The sequence below is a fragment of the Pavona decussata genome, unplaced genomic scaffold (assembly GCF_977016875.1).
Source record: "Pavona decussata unplaced genomic scaffold, jaPavDecu1.1 SCAFFOLD_234, whole genome shotgun sequence".
Taxonomy (NCBI): domain Eukaryota; kingdom Metazoa; phylum Cnidaria; class Anthozoa; order Scleractinia; family Agariciidae; genus Pavona; species Pavona decussata.
The window spans coordinates 2,408,564-2,433,580 of record NW_028145639.1 but is presented as its reverse complement, the minus strand read 5'-3'; the positions used below and the strand labels follow the sequence as shown (position 1 = coordinate 2,433,580).

General features: G+C 40.0%; 3 protein-coding genes across 5 annotated transcripts in view; all 3 read left to right on the top strand.

The window, feature by feature from the left end:
* Positions 1-11,401, top strand: part of LOC146458135 (VPS35 endosomal protein-sorting factor-like) — a 41,512-nt gene extending 30,111 nt beyond the window's left edge. Inside the window, exons 23-38 of one of the 2 annotated variants that reach the window (XM_085091280.1) lie at positions 1,519-1,599; positions 2,030-2,092; positions 2,408-2,493; positions 2,968-3,048; positions 3,275-3,338; positions 3,536-3,634; positions 4,228-4,305; positions 4,924-5,038; positions 5,400-5,456; positions 6,153-6,235; positions 6,714-6,851; positions 7,120-7,147; positions 8,193-8,311; positions 8,787-8,830; positions 9,519-9,621; positions 10,642-11,401. In XM_085091280.1, coding sequence (XP_084947406.1) covers positions 1,519-1,599; positions 2,030-2,092; positions 2,408-2,493; positions 2,968-3,048; positions 3,275-3,338; positions 3,536-3,634; positions 4,228-4,305; positions 4,924-5,038; positions 5,400-5,456; positions 6,153-6,235; positions 6,714-6,851; positions 7,120-7,147; positions 8,193-8,311; positions 8,787-8,830; positions 9,519-9,621; positions 10,642-10,737 — 1,335 coding nt within the window. In that variant the 3' untranslated portion in view covers positions 10,738-11,401. Of the gene's footprint in view, positions 1-1,518; positions 1,600-2,029; positions 2,093-2,407; positions 2,494-2,967; positions 3,049-3,274; positions 3,339-3,535; positions 3,635-4,227; positions 4,306-4,923; positions 5,039-5,399; positions 5,457-6,152; positions 6,236-6,713; positions 6,856-7,119; positions 7,148-8,168; positions 8,312-8,786; positions 8,831-9,518; positions 9,622-10,641 lie in introns of those variants that run through there. The other variant, XM_085091282.1, reaches the window with a different exon arrangement.
* A 282-nt stretch (positions 11,402-11,683) lies between these two features.
* Positions 11,684-19,491, top strand: LOC146458134 (QRFP-like peptide receptor). Its single transcript, XM_085091284.1, has 3 exons — positions 11,684-12,251; positions 12,295-14,507; positions 15,834-19,491. Exon 3 carries the CDS (start codon positions 15,874-15,876, stop codon positions 16,828-16,830), a length of 957 nt encoding a protein of 318 aa, XP_084947410.1. The 5' UTR covers positions 11,684-12,251; positions 12,295-14,507; positions 15,834-15,873; the 3' UTR covers positions 16,831-19,491.
* A 136-nt stretch (positions 19,492-19,627) lies between these two features.
* Positions 19,628-23,007, top strand: LOC146458133 (QRFP-like peptide receptor). 2 transcript variants are annotated; one of them, XM_085091286.1, is made up of 2 exons: positions 19,628-20,796; positions 21,190-23,007. In XM_085091286.1, the coding sequence occupies exon 2, from the start codon at positions 21,240-21,242 to the stop codon at positions 22,191-22,193; it is 954 nt and encodes a 317-aa protein (XP_084947412.1). In that variant the 5' UTR covers positions 19,628-20,796; positions 21,190-21,239; the 3' UTR covers positions 22,194-23,007. The 2 variants fall into 2 exon arrangements, with proteins under 2 accessions (XP_084947412.1, XP_084947411.1); XM_085091285.1 differs by lacking the exon at positions 19,628-20,796 and adding an exon at positions 20,835-21,051.
* Positions 23,008-25,017: the final 2,010 nt, after the last annotated feature.

The window sequence follows — 25,017 nt, the reverse complement described above, 5'->3', positions numbered from 1 at the left end:
CGCCCTGATTACTGATTTATAGCATTGCTTGATGCACATGCTGGCGGCTTAATCCAAAACCTTGCTAGGGAAAAGAGCATGAGAGTATATTAATATTATAGAGGTACAGACGGGCTGAAAATAGAGGAGACCACTCAAGTTAAATCACCTGGCAGAGCAGACTCCTTTTGTGGCTCCAGTTAAAATATGTTTCATATATAGACGATAGAAATATTGCAACTGGTTGTAGTGTTTTATAAGCACTGCCAGTTCAAGGCTTGAGACTAACGGTAGCCAACTAGCCACACTAATTATGAGACTAGTAACGGTTTAGTTTCATCTAGTACGTTTTGGTCTTTCACCATCCATTTTGACTGGTGAAAATTGAAAAATACTGCAAGTTCAACAAAATTGAAAATCTTTTACGTGAATCGAGAGAAGAGAAACTATGGGCCACCGTTACCAACAAACTTTCAAACGATACAGACAAGAAAGAGATCGTTCAAGTGTCCATTACAAAATAGCACGGACAATGAAAAAGTGGCACAGCTAAAGCACAAACTGTTCATCTTTCAATACTGGAATAGGAAAGTGTAAAATCAAAACGGTCTAGCCAAAACACAAACTGAAACAGACTAGCATCTCATATCGAAGTGGAACATGAAATAGTTAAACAGTCGAGTCAAAGTGTGAATAGCTCACCCTTCATTTGCAATGTAGAACACTGAATCATAACGAGAATGGACTAGTTCCCGATATTCAAAAAAGACAATCGAGTAACTATTGGATACAACTACTCAATATACAACCCAATAACTACTGGATACAACGACTCAATATACAATCCATTAATTATTGGATACAAGTACTCAATATTCCAGTATTCCAGAAAAGAAGCCCGAACAGTTTGTACTTTGGCTGTGCCACTTTTTAATTGTCCGTGCTATTTTGTAATGGACATTTGAAACATCTCTTTTTTGTCTGTATCATTTGAAATTCATGTATTTTTGGTTGTAACGGCGGCCCATAATAAACCAAACAAAGACTGTCAGTGGATTTCATAGACTTCGCTGCTTTAATTAAAACGGTATCATGCTGAAACAGCTAAAAAGTAAACAAAGGATTGCAAATGCGGCAAATGGCAGAATCTGCTTCCCGCCATACATGAATGAAAAGTTTGTTTTGGCTAGTAAAATCAGACCTATAGAGCGTTTTCATTCACGTGACTACCGGCCATATTGGTTTACTAAAACAAAAGAAAGCATTTGCATAAAAATAGAGTTCAATTCCCAGAGATTTTGTTTGGGACACCAACATTTCTTTGTTTTGGGACACCAACATGGCCGCCGTGACGTCATGTGAAAACACTCTATTACTAGCCACTTGGCTAGTGAGCTAAAAAGTTAGTTTTCGAGCCTTACCAGTTTGTTATCTTAGTTGGCTATCTTTGCATCCTATCCAAATGTTTTGTAAATTAAAATCGTCCCATTTTACAGAAATTTTACTTTGTTGACGCTTTTCTTTGCTTCATTTTCCAAGAAACGTGAAGTGAACACTCTAATCGGTGACGTGATCAAGCACATGACACCAGACAGGGCGTTTGAACAGCACTATCCTCAGGTATGATTACACTGCTTCTTACCCTTGTCTACCCCACTGGGTAATGGTTTCTGAAAGCCTGTTTGAGTACTGCTGCTGTTTCTACTGGAATGGTGTGAGCATAACTTCTATACGGGGCATAAGACTAAACAGGAACACTCTTGTGAAAAGTGTTGAGGTACGCTGTGACATTAGAGAGATTTGGAATCTCGTTTACGGCAAACGTGAGATTCGCGTTTGTTTCTTCAAAAATAAGGACATAGATGGGAATGGTGCAAGCTAATTCTGTCCTTTGATGCTAACGCAAAACAACTCAGTTTTACTGAGAAACTTAAAACAGCGAGTGGCCTGTGTAGGATAACCATGGTCACGTGGTCATTTCTGCCGTTTGCCGTAAACGCAACTCCAAATTTCTCCATTAAATGACCTCGAATTACCCTTTTTTCAACAGCTGCAGTCCATCATGGCCAAAGTACTGGATCATATGCACGACTTCTCCATTCTGGTGTCAATGGTAAGTTAATGAGAGGCACCTTCATTATACATTATAGTTGTTACACTCCCACCGCCCCCCCCCCCCCCCCCCGAAAGAAATATATAAAGCATATAAAAAGTTCTCATTTTAATTGCGACAAGTGAGAATAATTATGGTGGTGCAGGTAATTTGGCCACTGTAGAGAGGTTGGAGCCTTGTTTACGTTGGCCAAATTACCTTTCTCAATTCTTTTGATAAAACTAAATATTTGTTGCAAAAAATGATTGAAATTATACGGCCAGAAGGAAGTCCTTAAAATTTTTATCAGTGCATAACTTGAGTTTGTTTTTGTAGGATAAGTTCCTGCCTTTCTTGGACATGTTCCAGAAAGAAACTATCAAGGTGGACGTGTGTAAACTTATCATGGAAGCCTTTGTAAAGTAAGCGCTCCTCTTTTTCATATTAATCAATCAACCAACCAACCAACCAACCAATCTCTATTTTATTTGGCTTGTTACATCAGGTCACTAGCATGTTTGATTTATATCACTAAACCAATAGATAACTATTTGATGGTCATTGTGTCTTGATTAGTCAATGATTGTTGATTTTCTTATTCTTGAGTATCATTCACTGTACTTAACCATGTTACTCGATTAGGAAGTTTGCAATTGCGAATGGATCTTTGGAGTTCATGAAGCCAAAATGTTTCACGAAGGCAATGACGCCTGAAAGACAACTGTTGAGAAAATTATGTTTAAGACACCAAATTTACGATCTCTGATTTGTCATCAATTTCCATTGTTGTCTGTAACCAGATCGATCATCGATTAACTGCATTTCATAGACTAAGAGACCCAACTTAATAGGAGTAGACTGAAAATGGAGGAAAATGTATTTTTTTTCTGTTGCAGATATCAGCAGGAGCCGACAAACGACCCGGTTGTGGTGAATGCGTTGCTGTTTGTTTGTAAAACGATGCACGACTCTGTCAAGTAAGTAATTAAAACAAGAGCCTAGGAAAAACCCGGCGCCATAAGTCATATTGGTATTATAACAGGAATCAGGTTCATTCACTGTTTAATTCGAACCCTTGTTACCATGGTTGGACACGGTACACCTTAGCAAGAACTGGACTACTACAGAATATTTTGGTATGTTGATAACAAAGCGAAGCAGGAAATCAAAGTTATGTAAAGTGTTTTCCACTTATTTCAACAGCGCTTTAACTCTGATTGATGAGAGGAGAGTCATTGGTAATTTAATCACTGGATTTTTGCGTAAGGTGGGGCGATTTTCTTTGCTGCTTATGATAATAGTTACGAATTTATAAATAAAGCAAAATCCTTATAAATATGTTCACTGAAATTTTTAATATCTGTGTGTTCGTGGAACAAAAATGAATGGTATGGCAAACAGTTCAACAAGGTGTGTTTAGAAGTTGTTCCTCGCAATGATTTAGTCCTGTTTTCTCCGTTGCAGATAGATTTTGGTCGTGACTTTGAAAGGCAGCTTGATTCTTATGTGGATGCTCGCTCGTCCTTCTCAAATCTGGAAACAGTTCTCGTCATGCTTGTGCAGGTAATATTAGTTATAAAATAACATTTGTTCAGGGTTAACGCGACACACTAAAATGGTCGGGCCAAAACCACGCGAGAAGCGTCGAGAAAGTTTGCCAAAACGCTACGCTAACTTGTTCAACTCGAGAGCACATGGAATCAAGGGATGCGAATCAGGAGTTCATGTATGACCCCATGACATGTCCTGAGCGCCTGATACCTATGTGGCGCTCAGGACAGTTCACGGGGTCATACATGAACTCCTGACGGGATGCGCACATTCTAGACACCGCTGACTGCAGGGTTATCGCAGGCGCTTTTCTGTTCTCTTGGTCGGTACTTCGAGTCCCAGGCTTTCACGTCATATCCTTTCAAAACAAACGTACATTCTCCCTGGTTAACGGATGAATACTACCGAGCCATGTGGCGTCCCACAGAAAGGGTTCATGTGGAATTGAGGGCATCAGAAGAACCTTCATCTCTATAAAGGTTCCGACCCTTCGACTTCCCCAGAATTCAGTTCAGTTTGTCATCCAAGATGGAGTAGTAATGTTCGTTGTCACTTCCCGCAATTCAGTCGATGAGATTTTATTGTCCTTTTCTTTTCATGATCAGAGTGTGAATTTGCTGGCCATGCGAACTCGTGATGTGGTGAAGGGAAATCATACTCGGAAGACAGCGTCCTTCATCAGGGTAAGTGAAGGTGTCGATGTATGAACTATTGGCATGGTCCCAACCCTTTCGTTATAATTTCGCGTTTTGCTTTAGTTGGCCCACTCTTAGTTAAATGCTTCAGTGGAGACCGCCAATACGCTCGAGACATTCATGGACAAATTCACATTCTGGAAATGGTGGTAAAAAGTAAATTAAATCGCCCGCTTGCTACCTTTCAGGCAATCGGTGTGGATAAATCCTGTATTCCTGCACATTGTGTGTTCTTAGCCTAACTTGGAAACCTTGTCTCTGAACAGTTGGTCTCAAGTTAATGCAATAAGTGCTGTAACAAAAACAAAAAAATGAATGCGTGTTGGCCATTTGTTACCCAATAAAACATGTATACAGAAACGCAACAATTGATGCAAAAGTCCTTTAGAAGTCTTTCGTAAATTTAAAAGCCTGTACACTTCTGTTTAAGCCCGTCATGAAGATTTGTGAGAACTGCTTCACGACTATATCCTTCCGAATGTAAACCCCATTTACCAGCTCTGTTTTGGCCTTCCCCATGGACATTTCCCCAGAGAGTTATTTGAGGATCTCATCATGCACCATTTTCTGTCTCTAACAAAGCTCCGTTCACCCTCTCCCCCACAGGCTTGTGTGGCATACTGTTTCATCACCATCCCCTCCATAGACGATGTTTTCACTCGCCTCAAGCTCTACCTCCTCTCCGGGCAGGTTGCCATGGCAAACCAAGCCCTCAGTCAAGGTAAGCAGCTGAACACGTGGTTTTAGTCGACATGCGCATTAGATAGCTTGTCAATGCTCTAGACAAGACATCTCGATCCATTTCGTAGTGTCTCTACACGCAAATTTGATAACAGCTGGATACAAGCGAACTGATGGTGGACCCTAGACAAATCTTAAACACATATTTCCCCCAACAGTCCTAAAATTTCTTTTGTCACATAGCGATCGAGGATTAGAAGATGCCCTGACGTATGGCGAAAACGTTGAAATTTCAAAGCTGCTCTGTTCTTTAAAGATGATTTCACGAACGTCTGTCACGCATGTCTTAGTAGTGAGAACACTGTCGCAAAATAACCTGCCTCTTTTATTACTTATTTCAGCGGATGCCTTTTTCAGAGCGGTCATAAGTCTTATCTCTGAAGTGCCTCGTACCATTGGTAAGGACGTTCATTCAGTTTGTCATTTGTCTATGGGTTGGGAGGGTGAGGAAGGTTCTGTTGCGGGATATCGACCAGGCAGCAATTTTACAAGTAGTTAACAATTATTCCACGAGCGCGCGTTGGATATGAGATGATAGATAGCCAACGAGGCGAGTAGCGCCGAGTTGGCTATAATCATCTCATATCCAACAAACGCAAGTGGAATAATTGTTTTATTAAAAACAATCAAGAAATATTGCTAGATCTTACAGATTTCGCTGTGCAAGAACAACCAGAAGACAATTTAATGATCGTCATTTCTCGGCCATGGTATAATGGCTCATATACCATGGCCTCTAAGCCAATCAAATCCCTCGAATTGCATTATACAATGATTCAGTTTTTAATAATTGTTGTTATAACGATTTTTAAACCAGATCAGCGGAGAGATTTTTCGAACCCTAACCCAGCCCACTCCGCAAGGCAGGATTGCTATTCCCTAAGTTGTTTTACGCAATAAATTTTCTATTCACAAAATTTCTCATCTGCGCGTGCAACAACTCAAGTTCACTCAGCTGGACACAGTATAGGCAACCTCAACTTTGTCAACTATAACTATAATATCAACAATGTTAGTAAAAAAGATAAATAAGTCTCTAAGACGACCTGCTTTTCTCACAGTTCTTCTCACTTTTTGTACTTTTGTATATCTAGAAATCGACCACAAAGTGAAGCCCTCTGAGCCATACCTTCTTGAATACATGAACAATTTCTTCTCCACACTGTTGGTGGTCCCGGTATGTAAATTTCCTCTGTTGCTCGTTTTCCTTGCTCTTCCATCTTTGTTCTCCGAGCAGTTTTACAGTTGTGTGGGTCTTGATGTTGATCGCTATGTTAGTCATCCGGAATACATGTACCTGTAGTTGAAGCTCTGAGCGTTCATCTCAGTACTCATACGTAAATCAGTCTTCAGTCAAACGCTGTACACTCGAACTCCGCTTTAAATAACGTTATTATGGGAATTTTTTCGGGCCCCGACCCTTCTTCCCAGAATTAAGCCACTTATTACGGACATCTCATTATTACGAAAGTTTTTCTTATTCCCGCCAACCACTTTCATTTTCCATTATATTAATCCCCTTAACGCACACAACGCGTTACTACAAACTAACGGGGTTCGACTGTATATAGAATTTCCAATCATTAAACCACCTCTTCTGATCCCGCGGGTAATCCCTTAGGCGTGATTGATTGATTGTATTCCTTTGTTTCCAGGACTCTCCTGATCAAGGAGCTCTGCATCTCGTGCGAGGTCTGCTCAATGTTGTACAGGAGTACACCTGGGAATTAAACGGTGGTTCTAAAATGAGCGTTTATCTTAACGCGATTTGCCTTCTTTCCGCCATGAGTCAGGTCTGTTTTCCTTTCTATCTATTACCGTTTTTCTCAATAAATGGACTTCATACGTAAGTTTCACATATAAACCAATCAGATTTGTAAGCCTAAAACAAGTGGAAAATACGACTGAATCCCAGCGAAGACTGACTTACCACATATGTTTAATCTGCCGTAGTGATCAGTTTTTAATTTCTTTTGCTTTAATGTAACAAAATACACAAGAAAAATGAAATGGATATTAAGTAGTCTACCAATTTGATGCTTTGCTTTTTTGTTTTTGCAGGAATATTTCATATATCACATTGATAAAGGTACTAACTGTATTCTCTTTGCTAATTTGACCCAATCTGAATGCGACTTGGTAGAGCAACAGAATGTGTTTAGAGAAAATGTAGCCTGTAAATTCCCTTGGGTTATCGTCCTGGGAGTGAGAAGAAAGAAAAGCGAGACGACATCTTTCTCTCTCCAGCTTGCTTCATTGACAGATTATGCAAATTTACATGGTGCGACATTCATTGCGTCAATATTTTCTACAAGCTGTCAACAATCATCTATCTAACCAATCAGATCATGATACCAGAATCTGGTATCGTTGAACGGCAACATCAAAAGAATATCCCCAGCCTCCCTCCCTTGGTCTGCACGCCGATTTTTCTCTTCGCACTCTACCCCACTTGGGAGCGATGATATGGAGATATCGATACGATACAGAGGAACAGTAGCATGGAACAGTCTATCTAGCAAAGAATCGACGGCCAAAAACTTTAACGAATTCTCGCGCCAACGAACTAAATTTAACTTTAGCAAAGTAAACTTAGATCCCATTGTGTCTGTGATCAAACAGAAGGAGAAAAATTACGAATGCCATTAAAGAATTTGAGTAGTACCTTAAAAAAAAAATACATCGAATTTGGTTTAGATTTGCGCGAAATTGAAAATTACATAGATTTTATGGATTGTGATATATTTTAGTGTTTTTGCAGTCGTTATTTGGAATTATTTGTTTAAATGCACGACGCCACCAGCTCTGCTGATTGATTTTATCGTGCTGAAATAAAGTTTTCAGTTCAGTTCAGAGCCTGTTCGCTCTTTGGCCAGCGGTTGGTCTCCTGGCAACCAACCACTAAGAGCTTGAGGAATCTGGGTACGAGATTGCAAGATAGCATGAATATAGCAGAATACTCCATGCACTCCCTTCGAATCAATACTGGTTTTGATATATTTTTATTTACAATGTTCCCTTTTTTACAACGTTGTTCGTCAAAATTTTTGGTTTGTCTTAAAAATGTAACATTACTCTTTGAAACAAGCGTTGTTTGCGTAAAATGAGAGTGAATTTATAATATTTATTTTCAGTGGATTCAAACGACAGGCTTTATGGCTGTGATAAGAAATTTCTGACTGAAATCAATCGAATTATATCCACACTAATGGAAGCAGTGTTTGAGCACTTGAAGTCCCTCACGTCCAACGAAGTAAGTGTGTTAACATTAGTTCAATTACTCAGTTGAACACCTGCTTCTGTTCTTTGAATTTCAAAATTGATCATTCACAAATTGGACAAAAATATTTTGATAAAAAGCAAATCATTTGTTAGTTCTTGAGGAAGGAGAGGGTTTTCCTTATAATTGACGCTGTAAATGCCATCCTTTCTCTTAATGCTCTAAAAGTCTGATGTGGAAAAATTATTTGTTTACATTCTTTGCATTTCCTGAGAAAGTTCCTTAGAAACAGAAGAGTTTTCCTCATAACCTAATGCCATTCCTTCTCCTTATGCCCTAAAAGTCTGATTCGAATGAAATTATTCGTTTACTTTCTTTGCATTTCCTGAGAAAGTTCCTTAAAAACGGAAGGGTTTCCCTCGTAACTTAATGTCATCATTTCCGTTAGTGTTAAAATCTGATGCGAATGCAAATTATTTCTTTACTTTCTTTGCATTTCCGCCATCAGGAGCTCAAGAGGCAGGCTGCTGTAGCAATTGGATTCTTTAATAGGTTAGCAGAAATAATTATTACAGTCTTTTAATATCCCTTGTACATATCATATATATGCCTTGTCCATATGATCATAAGCGCTTTTGTGCCCTTCCTTTTAAATTGAAGTCAAAGGAGCCTTCAGTATACAGCTTTCCCCAGAATTGCTTCGTTCCGGTAACGACTGAAATAAATCACGTGAATATGCATTACGGTGTTGTTTTCTTATAGTTGTCAATATTGTATAAGTATTATTTGGAGAGCAGGGATGGCGCAGTGGTGAGGGCACTCACCTCCCACCAATGTGGCTCGGGTTCTATTCCCGGACTCGGCGTCATATGTGGGTTGAGTTTGTTGTTGGTTCTCGTCTTTGCTCCGCGGGTTTTTCTCCGGGTACTCCGGTTTCCCCTCTCCTCAAAAACCAACATTTCCAAATTCCAATTCGATCCGGAATCTGATGGCTACAGATTTGTCAGTCACAACAGACTGTTTAATGTCACCCTCGTTAAGCAAAGCCGATTTATAAGTTCCCGCAAAAAACAAAAACGACAAATTTCAAAATATAACTACCGGACTAGAGGCCGACTAGCGGTGATCTCTTCACGTCATGCGTCTGTCCAGGTTTCTGCAACTCCAAAAGTTGACGATAGAACATATGAAAACACAACTCTCAGGTTTGTTGAATGTTGTTTTTGTTGTGTGTTTCTAGGATGCTGTGCCACGCAGACCTGTCGCAAGCTCAGTTAGCAAGTCTGGCTCTGAACTTGTGGAACCTCGCTCAAAAACACGGCTTCGGGAACACTAAATACACGGTAAGTACAAGAGTAGTTCTTGCAGAAAGCGTAACTCGTGAAGAAATGCCTCATTCACTGATAAGCCCTGGAGTTGCCTTTCTTAGTTATAAATAATTTACAGATAAACTGTAGATACACCAGAACAAACGATGAAACGAAATACCACAGAGCAAAAACAAAACAAAGAAACAAACAAGGCAATCCATTGATCCTTGGCTGTGTGATTTGTCAAAATCGCGATAACTGCAAGAACAAGAACCACCATGCTATAAATTCTCTTTTTCTGTAATAGAGCGGTTTTCAATTGAGTTTCGAAAGTAATTTCGCATTTGCTTTGGTTTTGCATTACTACGCTCAGTGATTGGTTAACAAAACCCGTGCCACTTTCTCAACCAATGGGAATCCAAACCAAAACCAATCGTGTTTTGGCTGCACGCGTTTTCCCGCGCTTGGCGCCAGTTACATGTATTTGTTCCGAATTCTGATTGGCTCGTTGCGTTGTTTACATCTGTTACGATTGGCCAGAGAAATTACTTTGGTTTGGTTTTACGACACTCGATTGGAAACCGCTCTATATCAAACAAGAGGATGAGTGTTTCATTTGATTTCCAACTAAAAGAAAAGCGAGAAGTGGATTGAAAAAACAAGGCGCCGCAGACGAGAGGGATTTTTTGTAACCAACTTCGAGGTGTTTGGAAATCGGATGACAACCACTCTTTCAAATTAATAATTCTTGAAGAAATTCAAAGCAAAAGTTACGATAATTGGGGGCCCACCTGCACCGTTTGCAACGTCTTACATAATTGGTCGAGAGGACAAAAGAACGAACAACAGAACAATGGTTCCAAGCCCTAAAAAACAATGCAGCTGCAGGTTTTAAGGGTCCAGTGAAAATAGAGCTTTTGAACGGTGCAGGCGTGATGTAATTAAGATGACATTTCCAAATCCTCTTCACGATAGTGATTTCCGTTGTTTTCTCTTAATGAATTATTAGTGATTGAGATACTGATTGATTTTGTTGTCATCTTAAATCAACAGCTTCGCACGTTAGAGTACGTAAAACAGAAAGGAGCGTCAGGGAACAGAGAATTTGTTGCCATGGCGCAGAAAATGAGCCTACAGTCGAGAACGTGATTAGCTCTTTACATCCCACGTATAATAGTTTATCCTCTGCCTTAATAAGATTACTGCTATAAGTGAATGTTTTAATTCGTGTCTAACTTCTGTGTTAAATCTAAAGTGCAATGTCTTTCTTCGTTTTTGTCTGTCCGTTCAGGTATATTTGTTTTTATAACGTAGCTGTTTAATAGTGGTACTCTTTTTTAACTAACCAAAAGACCTTGTCAAGGTGTTATTAGTATTTGCTTGCCTTAGCACAGATGTCCGTGGGTGGAATTAGTGACAAGGGCAGTTTTCAATCGAGTGTCGTAAAACCAAAAGTCCAAAACCAAAGTAATTACTCTCACAATCAACCAATCAGAACTTGACGCGAACACATGTACCAAGCGTCTAGCGCGGGAAAACGCTTGCGAGCAAGTCACGATTGGGTTTGGTTTTGTTTCTCATTGGTTGAAAAATTGGCGCGAGTTTTGCTAACCAATCACAGAGCGTAGTGAAGCAAAACCCAAGCAATACCATGATTTACTGAATATCGCGACAATTTTATTTGTTGCGTTTACACGATCTGGCCGAAATTTAAAACTATCTAACATAAAAGGCACCAAAACGCCATGATTATTCAACTTTTCCTAAGCTTTAACATTAAATAAATGTGAAGCTGCCTCCCTAGTAATAAAAATCAATAGTCAGTAACGTTGAAATTCCTTTTGAAGGTGACTTTTTATTAGATAATTAAGAATGTGTAATTTCTGCCATGAAAAATGTATACAAAAGAGCAAGTATATTGTAAAATAAATAGTTTATTTTTTTTTGGATATTAGTTAATTTTAGTTACTGTAGAGCTAAGCACATGGGATTCTGTACTTAGGCTTTCCAATGACATATGGTTCCCCTGAGATTGACAAGTGTTTCGTTATCCTCGTTTAAAACTGCGATCGAAGGAGAATCGGGGAATCGTCGACTGTCGCTCTGGTTTAACCAGCTACTCTAGCTATTAAACAGGAAATTCCGGTATAAAAGGGGCCTGGCCTGGCCATTCTCACGTTGAGTTGTCAATCAATCATAATCAACTGACAAACAACATGCGTATTTTTCTACGACCCTTAGTGATAAACTTCGGTTCGTTTTTGGAATAGACCCTATTAACCGAATTAGAAACCGATGTCTTATATTGCTGTGGTGATATCATGAGATTTTGTGGCATATTTTTTTCAGAAGACGCTCGCGTAAACAACTTGCTACGATTGAACGGCGTCAAATTTGTATTTCACACCCACGGAGGTTTGAAAGGAATAAGGGGCTTGCCCTTTTGTGGCGGAACTTCTTGTTTAAAGGAGTTTAGACACCTTTGGGGTGTGACGCGCTGTCGACCCGAAAGCCCTTTTGAAAATATATGCCTCAGTCATAATCTCATAAGAATCTGCAGCAAGTTGGAACGCTTTTGGCCAACGGAAAGGTCCTTTCTATTAGCCATCCGTGGCAGTTAGAGTTTGATTGATTTCCTAAGGTGGGTGAATGGCTAAGCCAAGGTTTTTTTTATGCCAGGACACCTTGTTGAATGGCTAAGCCAAGGTTCCTTTTATGCCAGGACATCTTGTTCAAGAAACAAACAAACAAACAAACAAAAAATTAAATTTTACTAACGGTTGACTGTGGAAAAGGAGCAAAGCTTCCTCTGCTATCTCAAAAGGTACAACTTATGATCTGTTCTGGTGTATTTTGGAAACGAAAAAGCAAGAACTTGAAAAGAGTTAGCCAAACTTTTTCAAGTTCCAATCCATCCCAACGCAGTCCACCTGTGGGCAGACGCTCATACACACTTTCAGGACGCTGGAATGGTATTTTAAAACAAAACTGCGCCATTTTTTTAAAGTTTCTGTTGATAGAAAAACGTTGCCGTGTTTTTAAAAATGATACCAACTCCCCGTGACACTTGTCCGTTAACGTCGCCGAAAGAATCGGAAAAATTGGAATGATTTTACGAACGATAAAAAAGAAAATTAATATAGACAACATAATTAAGCTTCACACATCGTAACTGGAAGCCTGTGCCTAAAATAGTTACTAAAAGGAACTGTGACTGGTATGTTTTAATGTAGTATTATCTGTATATTGGCAAGTTTCTAAGTTGGGTTTCATGAATTTAAGGAAGGTGACGTGACATGACACTGCAAACACCACATTGCATCAGGGGCCCTTTGCGCATGTGCACAGCCTATTATCCGCCTATATATATATATCTTTGGGCAGCCATGGACAGTCGTTTCGTCATTATCAGGTCTTATCAGCTGCGCTCAGAGTGTGCCTTAAACACCAGCTCCACACAACGATTGTGAGAGCCGTAGCTAGAAATGTGTGCTAGCCATAGTTAATAAAAAGCCAAGGAACTTTGCTTTCACCATTTATTGGTTTTGAAGCCTGGCATATTTCTTTGTTACATGTTTTTGTTAGCATTTTTGGCCGCCTTGACCGCGCACAAATAACAATAGATTTTAAAAGTGTTGGAGTGACTGACCAATAGAAACCTTCCTGTTAATATACCCAACTGTAGTGCGAACATTCAAACAAAGGATTGTGCACGCTCGCGGCCCTTGCAACATGAATTACAGCACCACTGTTTTCATGGCAAGGTTTCATAACCAGCCCCTCGATTAACTATGGTGCTAGCGCATGGATCTTGGAAAAGAGCTGGTAGGGCAAATCGTTGGGACGGGACAAAACCATTTCCTCACATAAATACATACAAGTCCTGTCACGTGACAAGATAATGCAAACACCACCGTATATACACTAGGAGCCCTTCACGCATGCGCACAGCCTATTAACGTACCCTTGGATATCCTTGGGTACATTCTCGACTCCAGAGCTCTTCCCTTTTGCGCAGTCAAAGCCGAGCGGCTCTGGGGTCGAGAATGCCTTACTTAGCTTCATGAATTTACTCAATTATCTTTGCTCGACAAAATTCAGCACCGTATGGAAATATCGGTAACGGTCCCTTCCTCAGGCCGTACAGAGTCAGTACACAAAGTCGTACACGGAAATATAACGAAAGACAGCATTACGTATAAGCTTCCTTTTTTAGGATTAGTATACGTCAGTACACTTATGTAAGGATTCCGCACACGTAACTGTAAGGAATTAAACGTATACAGTCCTTAGACATCTGCATCCTTAGACGTCAGTATACGTCTCTTGCCGTACAAGTGATACCGCCTTATTATTTGTTTTCTCATGCGGTGCAATATCGTGATCAAAATTACTGTTTACGTTATAGTGGAAAATAAAACACAACCTGCTGACATGATCTAAACTTTAAAAGTCACTGTAAGAGAGTCAGGAAACGGAAGTGATAATTAAATCATCCTTGATAAAAATGGAAACACTAAGCCCCTCGTGCGAAAATATGCTAGCAGAAGCTTAAAACGTAAGAATGGCGATGAGATTGAAATTACCCATCCCCGGTTTCTGAGGTTGGATTGTCTTTATTAGAATGATTTCCGAGTGGTGGTTTGTGTTTTTAAGTTTTGATGTTTATTTACAAAGGTTAATGAATATTTAATTTTCGAAAAACAAAATTCCATTTCCTTAACACCTGCTATTTAACTTGATGCATAACTGGAGGCGGACAACTGTGTTTTAGTCGACGATTCGGTCTCGAACAGCAGCAGCGAAACAGGCCATTTTAACACTTGCTTTCTCTTCTAAGTCGTTTTATGGGGTGTTACCATTTCAACTTTCTTGATAATTTGAAAGCAATGTATTGTTCCGAAGATACTGCAGCGAAGGTAAGTTTGCCTTTAATTGACAATATGGAAACGTCACGGATTAAAGTCTCCAACAAAGTGCGAATTCATAATAGTTTCTGGGTGTGTTCGACGACAACGATATACGCCTGTTTATTTGTGAAAGCGTGAGAGGTTACTAGGACTTGTTAGCTAAATTATTTGGATATTTTACTCCCAGTTTTCCAACTTTTTTGACGGCCTATCTAGTGGATTGATTGCCGCAAAAATTATTCGTATCTGTTTCCTCGGCACTAAGGTGCAACCAAATGGATCAGGCTTTGTGAGTTTTTTTTTTTTAACTCATGAAATAAAATGAAACAAAATTTAAGAGTGAAATAGAAAAATTTCATTTTTAGTAAACTCATAGTAACTTGAAATTCAGAGAAGTTAGCTGAATCAATTTAGACAGTGAATGCTGTTGGACATCCAGCACCAATTTTTAATTATTAAACGCAAACGAACAGCTACTAACATCAATACTGCATCTATTTTTGTGGGAAAAAAAAGAACAAATATTTGTTTCAAAATCTGAAAAGAGACAGCTAATCATTGTTACGTGATGCATTTGCAAGCAGGAAGAAAAAGCGACGACGTTTGCTAAACAGCACGTCGAAATATTGTTTTTAAACATGAACATTCGCGCAATTAAAACAAAATGGAAAGATAAATTTTAAAGCTTTGAAATCAACTGTATTTCGACTTTAATGGAAGGCCTCAGTCCTGCCAATGGAAAGATTTAGAAATACCTCTTACTAACCTGGTTTTCTCGGTCCGTACTGTAAGTTACGGACCGATTTTTTTTTTGCGCTGATTGGGAAATTGTGCTTGGGCCATAAGTCAACGAGAAAAAACGAGGATCCGTAACTTACAGAAAGGACCGAGAAAACGAGGTTAGTAAGATATTTATTATATCTCTGAGGTTAATCGGGCGCGCGGGAAAAGAACAACTTTCAAAGTACGGCCCGAAAAATTGACCGATCACACCGCGCGTGCTAACTGGGAGATATAATAATTACGTTTACGCCAAACGGCAAACGGTAGAAATGACCACGTGACCATGTTTATCTTGTATTTGCCGCTGAACACTAGTCGATATACTGTGGTGTGTATGTTATAATTAGAGAGTTACGAGAGTTATGGATATGAGATGATGGACAATCAACGTGGTGCGTAGCGCCGAGTTGACTGTAATCATCCAACAAATGTGAGGGGAATAATTGTTTTCATAACCAAAAAAATAAATAATGGTAAATATCGTCCTCGTATCACATTGAATTCCAGAGATATCTGTCACAACGGCTTTTCAATTGTCTATCTGTTTTGCAGGAGCCTTGACCAAAGTCGTGTGGTGATCACCCAGCACACAATGCCAGTTGTTCTGTTGGGTTTTTTCTCCGTTATTCTCGTCTTAAATCTGATTCTTAACGGTTTAGTTATCCTTGTAGTGGCTCGCTTCAAACTCGTGCAACCCTCGATTAACTACCTCTTCCTAAACTTAGCGCTGGCTGACATCCTGGTGGCATCATCCATCATCCCTCAGTACTTAATTCGGCCTTTCATCACCCACCCTGACGGATGGCCTGGCACCTTGCTTTGCAAGCTCTTCATGGGAGGATTCACCATGTGGGTGGCTGGCTGCGTTTCTACTGCTCTGCATGTTATCATCGCCATTGAACGTTTCTACGCCACTCGACCGACAAACCAGGTGCGGAAAATAAGAGGGAAAAAGCTTAAGTTGATTATCGCTTGCGTTTGGATTTTCGCCATTCTCACTGAAGTCCCTCCTTTGTGCGTTATGACATATGACAAAAGTCGTAGGTCTTGTGTTGAAAAGTGGTCAAACCCAATGCAGGCCAAGATTTATACTGTGTTCACATATCTGGTTGATTTTGCTATACCTCTGATCCTAATGGCGGCGCTCTATTCTAAAACTGTAGCCGCTCTTTGGGGAAGATCAAACCTTGACGCTGCAGCTCAAGCGGCAATTAAGTCACGCAAGCGCGTGACAAAAATCGCCATCACAGTCACGGTGCTTCATGCATTATGTTGGCTTCCTGATACAACAACATACCTCCTGGTGTATCACGTGCCTGGCTTAGTGGAGTATGGCTCGATATTGTACCACGCATGCGTGATACCCGTGGGAATTGGCACTTGTCTGAATCCGTTTGTTTACGCTCTACAGAGTCAAAGTTTCAGAATTCAGATGCGAAAAATGATTGGTTGTTGCAACAGTTCACGGAAGAAAAAAGTAGCTTCCTGTAGGTTGTCTGAAATAGAACAAGGGCGATTACACGGGTGGACGACCCCCAAGCTAGTTTAATAAGCTGTGACGTCCTTCATACACTGTGTCGCAAAACGTGGTCTGGAGGCACAAAGTGATTTGATTGAAAAACGAACGTACACTCTTTGAATTGGCAATTTTTCAGTCATCATCCCCAGAAAAGGTCCGTGTTATATTTATCGTCATCATCATCATCATCATCATCATCATCATCATCATCATCATCATCATCATCATCGTCTGTAAGGCACTCGACTGTTGTTTACATGCATTCGCAGTTTCCGATTCATGTATATAGCTTGCAGCTCTCAAACACTGCCATAAAATGTTAGAGTCACGTTAACTGCTTGCTAGGTTATGCTTAGTTATGCTGCTTCCGGAAGATCATTTACGGCGTTAATTTCCTTCATAAGTATGGCTGCAGTCAGTCAATCAGTGTTCGAATTTATGGGGCTGTCTTTGAACCTATCGTATAAAATTCAATGAGCAGAAAGAAAATGACAGAGAATCGAAACGAGGAAAAATCATAGTTAAATGACGAACTGGTTATGAAACTTTGCCATGACAACAATGGTGCTGCAATTTATGTTACAAGTGCCTCGACCATGCACAATCCTTTGTTTTGACGTTCATACGACAGTTGACAGGAAACAGTTGACAGGAAAGTTCCTATTGGCCAGTTGCTCCAACACATCTCAAAATGCATCGTGGTTTGTCCACGGTCAAGGCCAAAAAGGCTAACAAAAACATATAACAAAGAAGTTTGTCATTGCCTTTTATTAGCTATGGAAGATTCGATCAGCAACTATAGCGTCCAGGAAGGCCCTCCTTCCTCGCCATTTGTGGTTGACTTTGGCAAATGTAAGCCGTAGGTCTGACCTGTCGTAATGTTCCAAACCTAGAAGCAAGTCACTTCTACAACGTTGTCCATAATTTCCCTTGAGAAGCATTTCAACATAGTAGAGAACGTACAAAGTGGGGCATAGCTACCATGACGATGATAAACAGAAAACCTAGAAATCAGTCAATTATTTTTAATTTATTCAAAACTGAGAAATCGCAAAAACGTTTTCAAATAATATATAAAAAAAAACTTAGCTTGGCAAGCCATTTGGATAGTAATAACGAATGGACCGTACGTACATATATATTCATCTACTGCTTCGAAATATGTTTCGATTGACGCCACGATCGAACATTATGTTGATTTTCTCTGTTGTGATCTCGAAAACTACTTTTTTCTTCTTGGATCGCCATTCGCAATCATAATTTCGTTTTAATTTTCGAACTTGTGCGCTTTTTGGAGCGTCTTTAAAACTATTCGATAGATTATTTAAGATCTTCACGAAGCATGTTTGATTATACAAAGATTAATTAAAATTAATTTTCTGGAGTAACTTCAGATTTCACCATGGAAAAGAAGTATAAAGTTTGCGCTACAAATTCGCTTAGTTGTGCCATTAAATACTGATTGAAATCAGCATTTCATGGCCTGACACTGATTCCACAGTAACTGACGGACATACATGTATTTCGTTGCATAATACCGTGCTACTCCTGTTGAATAGGCATTGTGGCTGCGGTCACACTCATTGTAAGTTCAGTGTACAAGTTTTTTTTATTATTTTGTGTGTAATACTGTAATTTTTGGTAATTTTGCTGTAATTCCAGTGGAGTTTTCTTTAAACATATCATTCGGAAAAGAGCTGACCAACCTTTCAAAGACGGCGGAAATCAGGTAATGATATGGAAGAAGGAAGATCACATACCATGACCCTATGTGTAATACTTGGAGGCGACCTGAAACGTATGCAACGTCTTATATGATTGGTCGGTCAAGAGAACAAAAGAACGATCAATAGAACAATGCTCCCCGCCCTAAAAAAACAATGCAGCTCTAGGTTATAAGGGTCCATTGAACATAGAGCTTTTAAAAGATGCATGTTTACTATATACTTGACACGCAGCGTATATCACGGAACAGAAAAAAATAGCGCAATCCATCACGGATTAAAAAAAATATTCCTATGTAAAAAATGTTTTTTAAATAAAAATAAATCTTATGGGAAATTTATTCTTAGATAAAAATAAATTCAGCACCTAAACAATAACTAATCCAATAAATATAAAACTGTTCATCTGATAAATTAAACTGCTATCAGGCCTAATTTTAGCGGCGGTTTTGTTTCCTCTCGATATTTTGGTGGCTAGCCAAAATTGAGAGGAATACAGAGTTTGCCCGAAGGCTTCATTCAATATACATATTTCATTCAAGGTAAATAATGTTTTATTGTTGTACTACAATGAGTTGCGCACGTCCTTCTTTTTACTTTGTGCTAATTTTGACCAGAACGGATTTCCAAAGGAGCACTCTAGACACATCCTTCGAAGGAAAATGGAAAACTCTTGCCTATTGTTCCTCGTTGTGGAATATTGCGTAAATATGCGTAAATATGCGATTTGAGTAACAAAAGGAAAATACAAGGTCGCATCGGTTATCGTTTGTTTTTGCCCGCCTACTTCACGTTAATGTCTACTCCAACAAACTGTCCATTTGTCCAAGACTCCTTCATGCCGTCATTGTCGTCTACACCTTCTGCAGACTTTCAATAGCAGCATTCTTTACATCAAGTACTTATTCACTGAGGAAAAACGGGAAACAACGGTGAATCACTTATTAAAGCAAAGATCCGTTTACCTTGTTTCAAACTATGCTTTCCTGGAATTAGTTAGCTAGATCAATGTTAGAGAAAACATTGTTTCTTAATCCTGCCATCATAGTATTGCATCAAACAAAAAGGTCTCGTTTTCAGGATCGAAAATTTATGTTCAAGCACAAAGCTTCGATTCCCTCACGGAATCTTTGTCAAGTGGTGGTGGATGTTTTTGTCACATGATTAAGTTGATCAATGAAAGATCAATGTTTCAGCTCTTATCGCGAGTTAAACTACTGCTTTCAGGGAATTCTTTTGTAAAGAGCCTTGAAATGTTCAGGGACATGAGACCAAGCCGACAGAAGTGACTGAGGTACGAATTTTTAATCCGAGAATTTAACCCTTGGTGACTTCGTAAGTCACTTATTACAACTCACTTTGATCTAGTAGTCTCGTAAATTGAATTCAGAGTACTTTTTTTTCTTTAAATTTTCTAAGAAGGAGTTGTTCGTGAGAACCGCCAGATTTAGAATTGCTGACTAACAATACCGAGAACCCGCGGTCAAAACTGAAATTTCCTAGCATTTTTCGTTTTCGACAATTCTGGCACAACCGGCTGAAATCCCGTGATTACGTCGCAGCCAGCGATAAACTTTCCCGAGATTTTGTGTATTTTCACGTAATAGCTCAGAAAAAAGACGGCGTATTGAAACGATCTTTAGAAGTTAAGTTGAATCCTTTTGAAAACACGGTGATATCAACAAAACATTCCTGAAAGATGTGTATTCACATGTTGTCTTAAAACCCCGAAGATTCCTATTTTCACTTGAAAATGTGGAAACTTTGCAGGAAGAATTGTTGTCCTAATATATGGAAATTTACAAAAAGAAATAATACTAGAGGAAAGCTCTGTACTTGTACTGTAAACTAAAAGGAAATCAACTTGGGATATCCAAGAGCCGAGTTAGATTTTTTATCTGTTACATTACGAATACCGAGCTTTCATCTTTCGGAAGGTCTTGGGTTCGATTTCTGACAGGAACACTCGGATTTCCTTTATCCGAGTATGCCTGCCTCAGTCACTGAATAATACACCATTCTCGTACAATTCTTTAATTTCGATGTACCGCGGCGAATTTTTGCCTGCGAAGTTTAACATTTTCAAGTGTAAACTGAAGTGACTGAAAATAGGAATCTTCGAGCTTTTAAGACGACGTGTGAATGCATATCTTTCAGCGATGTCTTTTATATCACCGTGTTTTCAGAGAGAGGCCCAAATTAACTTCAAAAGATCGTTTCAATACCCTAAACCGTCTTTTACCGGAGCGATTTCAAGAAGCACCAAGCCTCGGTAAGATTTATCCGTAGCTGCGACGTGGTCATGCACAGCATCTTACGTTGTGCCCGAATTTTCGAGCATCTTACGTTGTGCCAGAAATTTCGAAACCGAAAAATCTTTAGAAAAGTTTTTGCATAATTTTCAGTCGTAAATAGTTCTTTCCTGACCATTACAAATAAGGAAGAAATCCGAAATTTCAGTTTAGAAGACGAGGTAACCTCTCTCGGCATCATCAGTCACCCGCTCTTAATCACCGTTATTTCTCGGGTATGGTATAATCGCTAAGCCAATCAAATCCCTGGAATTGCATTATCTGATGATCCAGCGCATTGACATCCAGAGCTAGCTGTCTTTTTTTTCTAGCGGTCTTTTTTTTTTTTTTTAAACTTTCTATTTGTTTTGCAGGAATAGTGACCGAATCCTTGTGATAGTCTTCGACGATCATCCAACACAAAATGCCAGTTGTTCTGTTGGGTTTTTTCTCCGTTATTCTAATCTTAAACCTGATTCTTAACGGTTTAGTTATCCTTGTAGTGGCTCGCTTCAAACTCGTGCAACCCTCGATTAACTACCTCTTCCTAAACTTAGCGCTGGCTGATATCCTGGTGGCAACATCCCTCATCCCTCAGTACATAATTCGGCCTTTCATCACCCACCCTGACGGATGGCCTGGCACCTTGCTTTGCAAGCTCTTCATGGGAGGATTCACCATGTGGGTGGCTGGCTGCGTTTCTACTGCTCTGCACGTCATCATCGCGATTGAACGTTTCTATGCCACTCGACCGACAAACCAGGTGCGGAAAATAAGAGGGAAAAAGCTTAAGTTGATTGTCGCTTGCGTTTGGATTTTCGCCATTCTCACTGAAGTACCTCCTTTGTGCGTCATGACATATGACAAAAGTCGTAGGTCTTGTGTTGAAAAGTGGTCAAACCCAATGCAGGCCAAGATTTATACTGTGTTCACATATCTGGTTGATTTTGCTTTACCTCTGATCCTAATGGCCGCGCTCTATTCTAAAACTGTAGCCGCTCTTTGGGGAAGATCAAACCTTGACGCTGCAGCTCAAGCGGCAATTAAGTCACGCAAGCGCGTGACAAAAATCGCCATCACAGTCACGGTGCTTCATGCATTATGTTGGCTTCCTGATACAACAACATACCTCCTGGTGTATCATGTGCCTGGCTTAGTGGAGTATGGCTCGATATTGTACCACGCATGGGTGATACCCGTGGGAATTGGCACTTGTCTGAATCCGTTTGTTTACGCTCTACAGAGTCAAAGTTTCAGAATTCAGATGCGAAAAATGATTGGCTGTAGCTTTTCACGGAAGAAACAAGTAGCTTCCTCTAGATGTTCTGAAATAAGAAAAAGGCGATTACACAGGAGGAAGAACACCACACCATTTTAAGAACCTGTGACGTGCTCATGCTCCAGTGCCTGGAGACGCAAAAATTGAAAAACGTAGACACTCTTTAAGTTGGAATTATCGTCACCATGTTGAAGGAACTCGACATTGTTTACAATGGCGTCTAGAGATTCCGTATCGTGTATATTACTTGTAGCTATAAAACACTGTAAACTTTGAATTATTAATGCTTCGAGAAGCTATATCAAACACTCGAAAGAGTGTTTCATCCGATTTCCTAACACCTACGAAGTTGTTTTTAGACCGTTTTGCACCCATAAAAACAAACCATATTTAGCCATGTTTAGTATTAAGCCATCTCATGCCCACTCACGGGCATGAGTGAGTGAGAGAGAGAGAGAGTATTAAGCCATTCATATTTACTCGCATTTATCCAATAGTGACCAATAGTCGTTCGACGGTTCTTACATTTAACCGCATTTATTCACAGTTTATTATTTCACGTCTAATTGGTTACGTTTATTGATATTTGGCCCTAATTACGTTATTTTTAGGCACTTGCCATTCCTCCGTTCGCCTTCATGCAACAACTCAAGTGTTACTTATTTTGCTCGACGAGCTAGGGCGTTGAGATTTTAGGAAGGACGAATGTTAGGAAAGGTTTGCCTATATTAGCTGTTAGTAAGACAATTCTATTAGAACGCCAGTATGTAGCTGCATTCGATAGGTGTATTCAAACCGGGTCTTGTACAAAAGAACTGATGTACATACTGTATATAAGGAAGTTAACGTCTGCTTATAACTCGGTTATGTCCCTGGTTATGTTGTGAGTCGGAATAAATCTATGCTGCTCTGAGTTCTGATTTGTTCTATATTGTCGTCAAGTGCCAGTTAGCCAGATCCCGCGTACCGCATGAGTTGGGACGAGCGTCGCTCCCGCGCGAGTCAGTTGCTCTTGAGCTAATCTCTCCCCGCCCGTCGTTATCTTCAAAGGACATTTCATTTACGTTCACTGTCATTCGGTAAAAATTATTTCGTGACACCGGGTTGCTGCAATCATTTGCTTTGAATTTTCGCTCGGGAACTTCTTGCGGTCGGCGAGTGGGAATGAAGGCATTGCGCATGCCCACCATCTGACCGCGGTGAGGGGAAAGGAGAAATGGGCAAAGCCGGTCACATGAACCAAATATGGTCGTACGAGACTGGCAGAAGGAATGCTGTTTGTTGACCTTGTTGGCATGTAACCCTCTCTTTGCTATTTTCAATTCCTTGCTATAATAACCATCACTCCAAAAAAGTGACAAGAAGCCGAAAATTAGAGTGCATAGTAGAAGGGTGAAAACTAGCTAAACTAATGCTAACACCACAATCACTCCAAAAAGAGACAAAATTCCGAAAAATGGAAATGATGGCATTAGGATGAAAATTGGGATAAACTATTTTTTTAATCAATTTTTATTTGATTTACAAAACATACTATTTATAATAATTATAATATTTACAGTACTAACAATACTTACTATGCTTACATTATAACCTATGGGATAAACTATTACCAAAACCGGCCACCAAACCATTTATTTGGCCTGTTTAGTTGCGTGCTCTCCTAACAAAGGCTGGCCACCTAGCAGTCGGCCAATCATCTCTTTCTGGCACAAGGTAATCGATATAATTTCTCAACACGTCCGTTGTAAAACACCTGGATTTCTTCAGGTCCACCCACTGTCAGTGCACCGGTCTGGCTGTGATAATCGGCTGGACTATCCTGAATGCACTGCAGGATCGTCAAAGAAGGGACCATGCGGATCCTATAAGTCTGATAAATACTTTCCATTTCGCTGCAAATGGAATTTTCTACAAGACGCGATCAGGAACAATGATAAATTCGGGTTCCTCAAGTAAGTCAGCCACAGGAGTAACGGCCACTCTAAAACGCAGACCCTGCAGACCATGCAGATTGTGCAGACCGTGCAGGCTGCGTACTTTTTTTTACACTAGTTTCCGCACTTACTGTGTAAATAAAGAGTGACAAGTCTGCGCGACTCCCTCGCGTGTAAGAACTTCCCCTTTTGTACGATATGAGGGTTGAATCTCTGTTTTCTCTTAGTAGAGGTTGCTGTCTAATACAATACCAGTTGTTCATGAGCACTGGTGTTAGGTTAAGCAATGCTGGATGATATTTCGCGTTACAAAAGGCAAGATTTCCTTTTGTTCTCTTTGATTTTGTAGGAGTGCTAGGTTCCTGTCCTCAAATGTCGCTTCTCATGCAAAGAGTCCTTTGGATACAACCCTCTTGGTCCCTCTTTCTAGAAGGTGTGATTTGAAGTTTTTTCTCTTCAAATGGTGTCTTGGAAGAGTTAGTTCTGAGAATTCTAAGAGCCTCTCCTTTGTTGAACCATCTTTTAACTCCATATTGGTGGCATGAAGAGAAGTGAGTGTAATGAAAGGTCTCAGCAGGTTTAAAATGGGTGCATACACAAGTCGAGCACCGATTCCTCTCTGGGATGGTGCTTGTTAGCTTGTGCAGTGAACTGTAGTATTTCCTCTCTGGTTGTGTTCCAGAAGGAAAAAATGTCATCAATATAACGACTGCCAGTTTGGTACCCATAGCAGTTTCGTGGATTAGCTTGCCGCAACTTTGTACGCCCATACGCCACTTTCTTTCTGCGCCATGTTTTCATGAACAGATGAAGCGCGCGAAAACATCACGTGGGTCATTCACTGAGCCCGCGTTTAAACAGGCTACAAATGACCAGCGACCTTATGCATAACAAGGTGACATGCGACGTGCGATCAAAACCAATCTCGTACCCAGAGTCTTCAGGCTTTTTGGTCAGCGGGGCAACGCCGGGAAGACTCTGGAGAC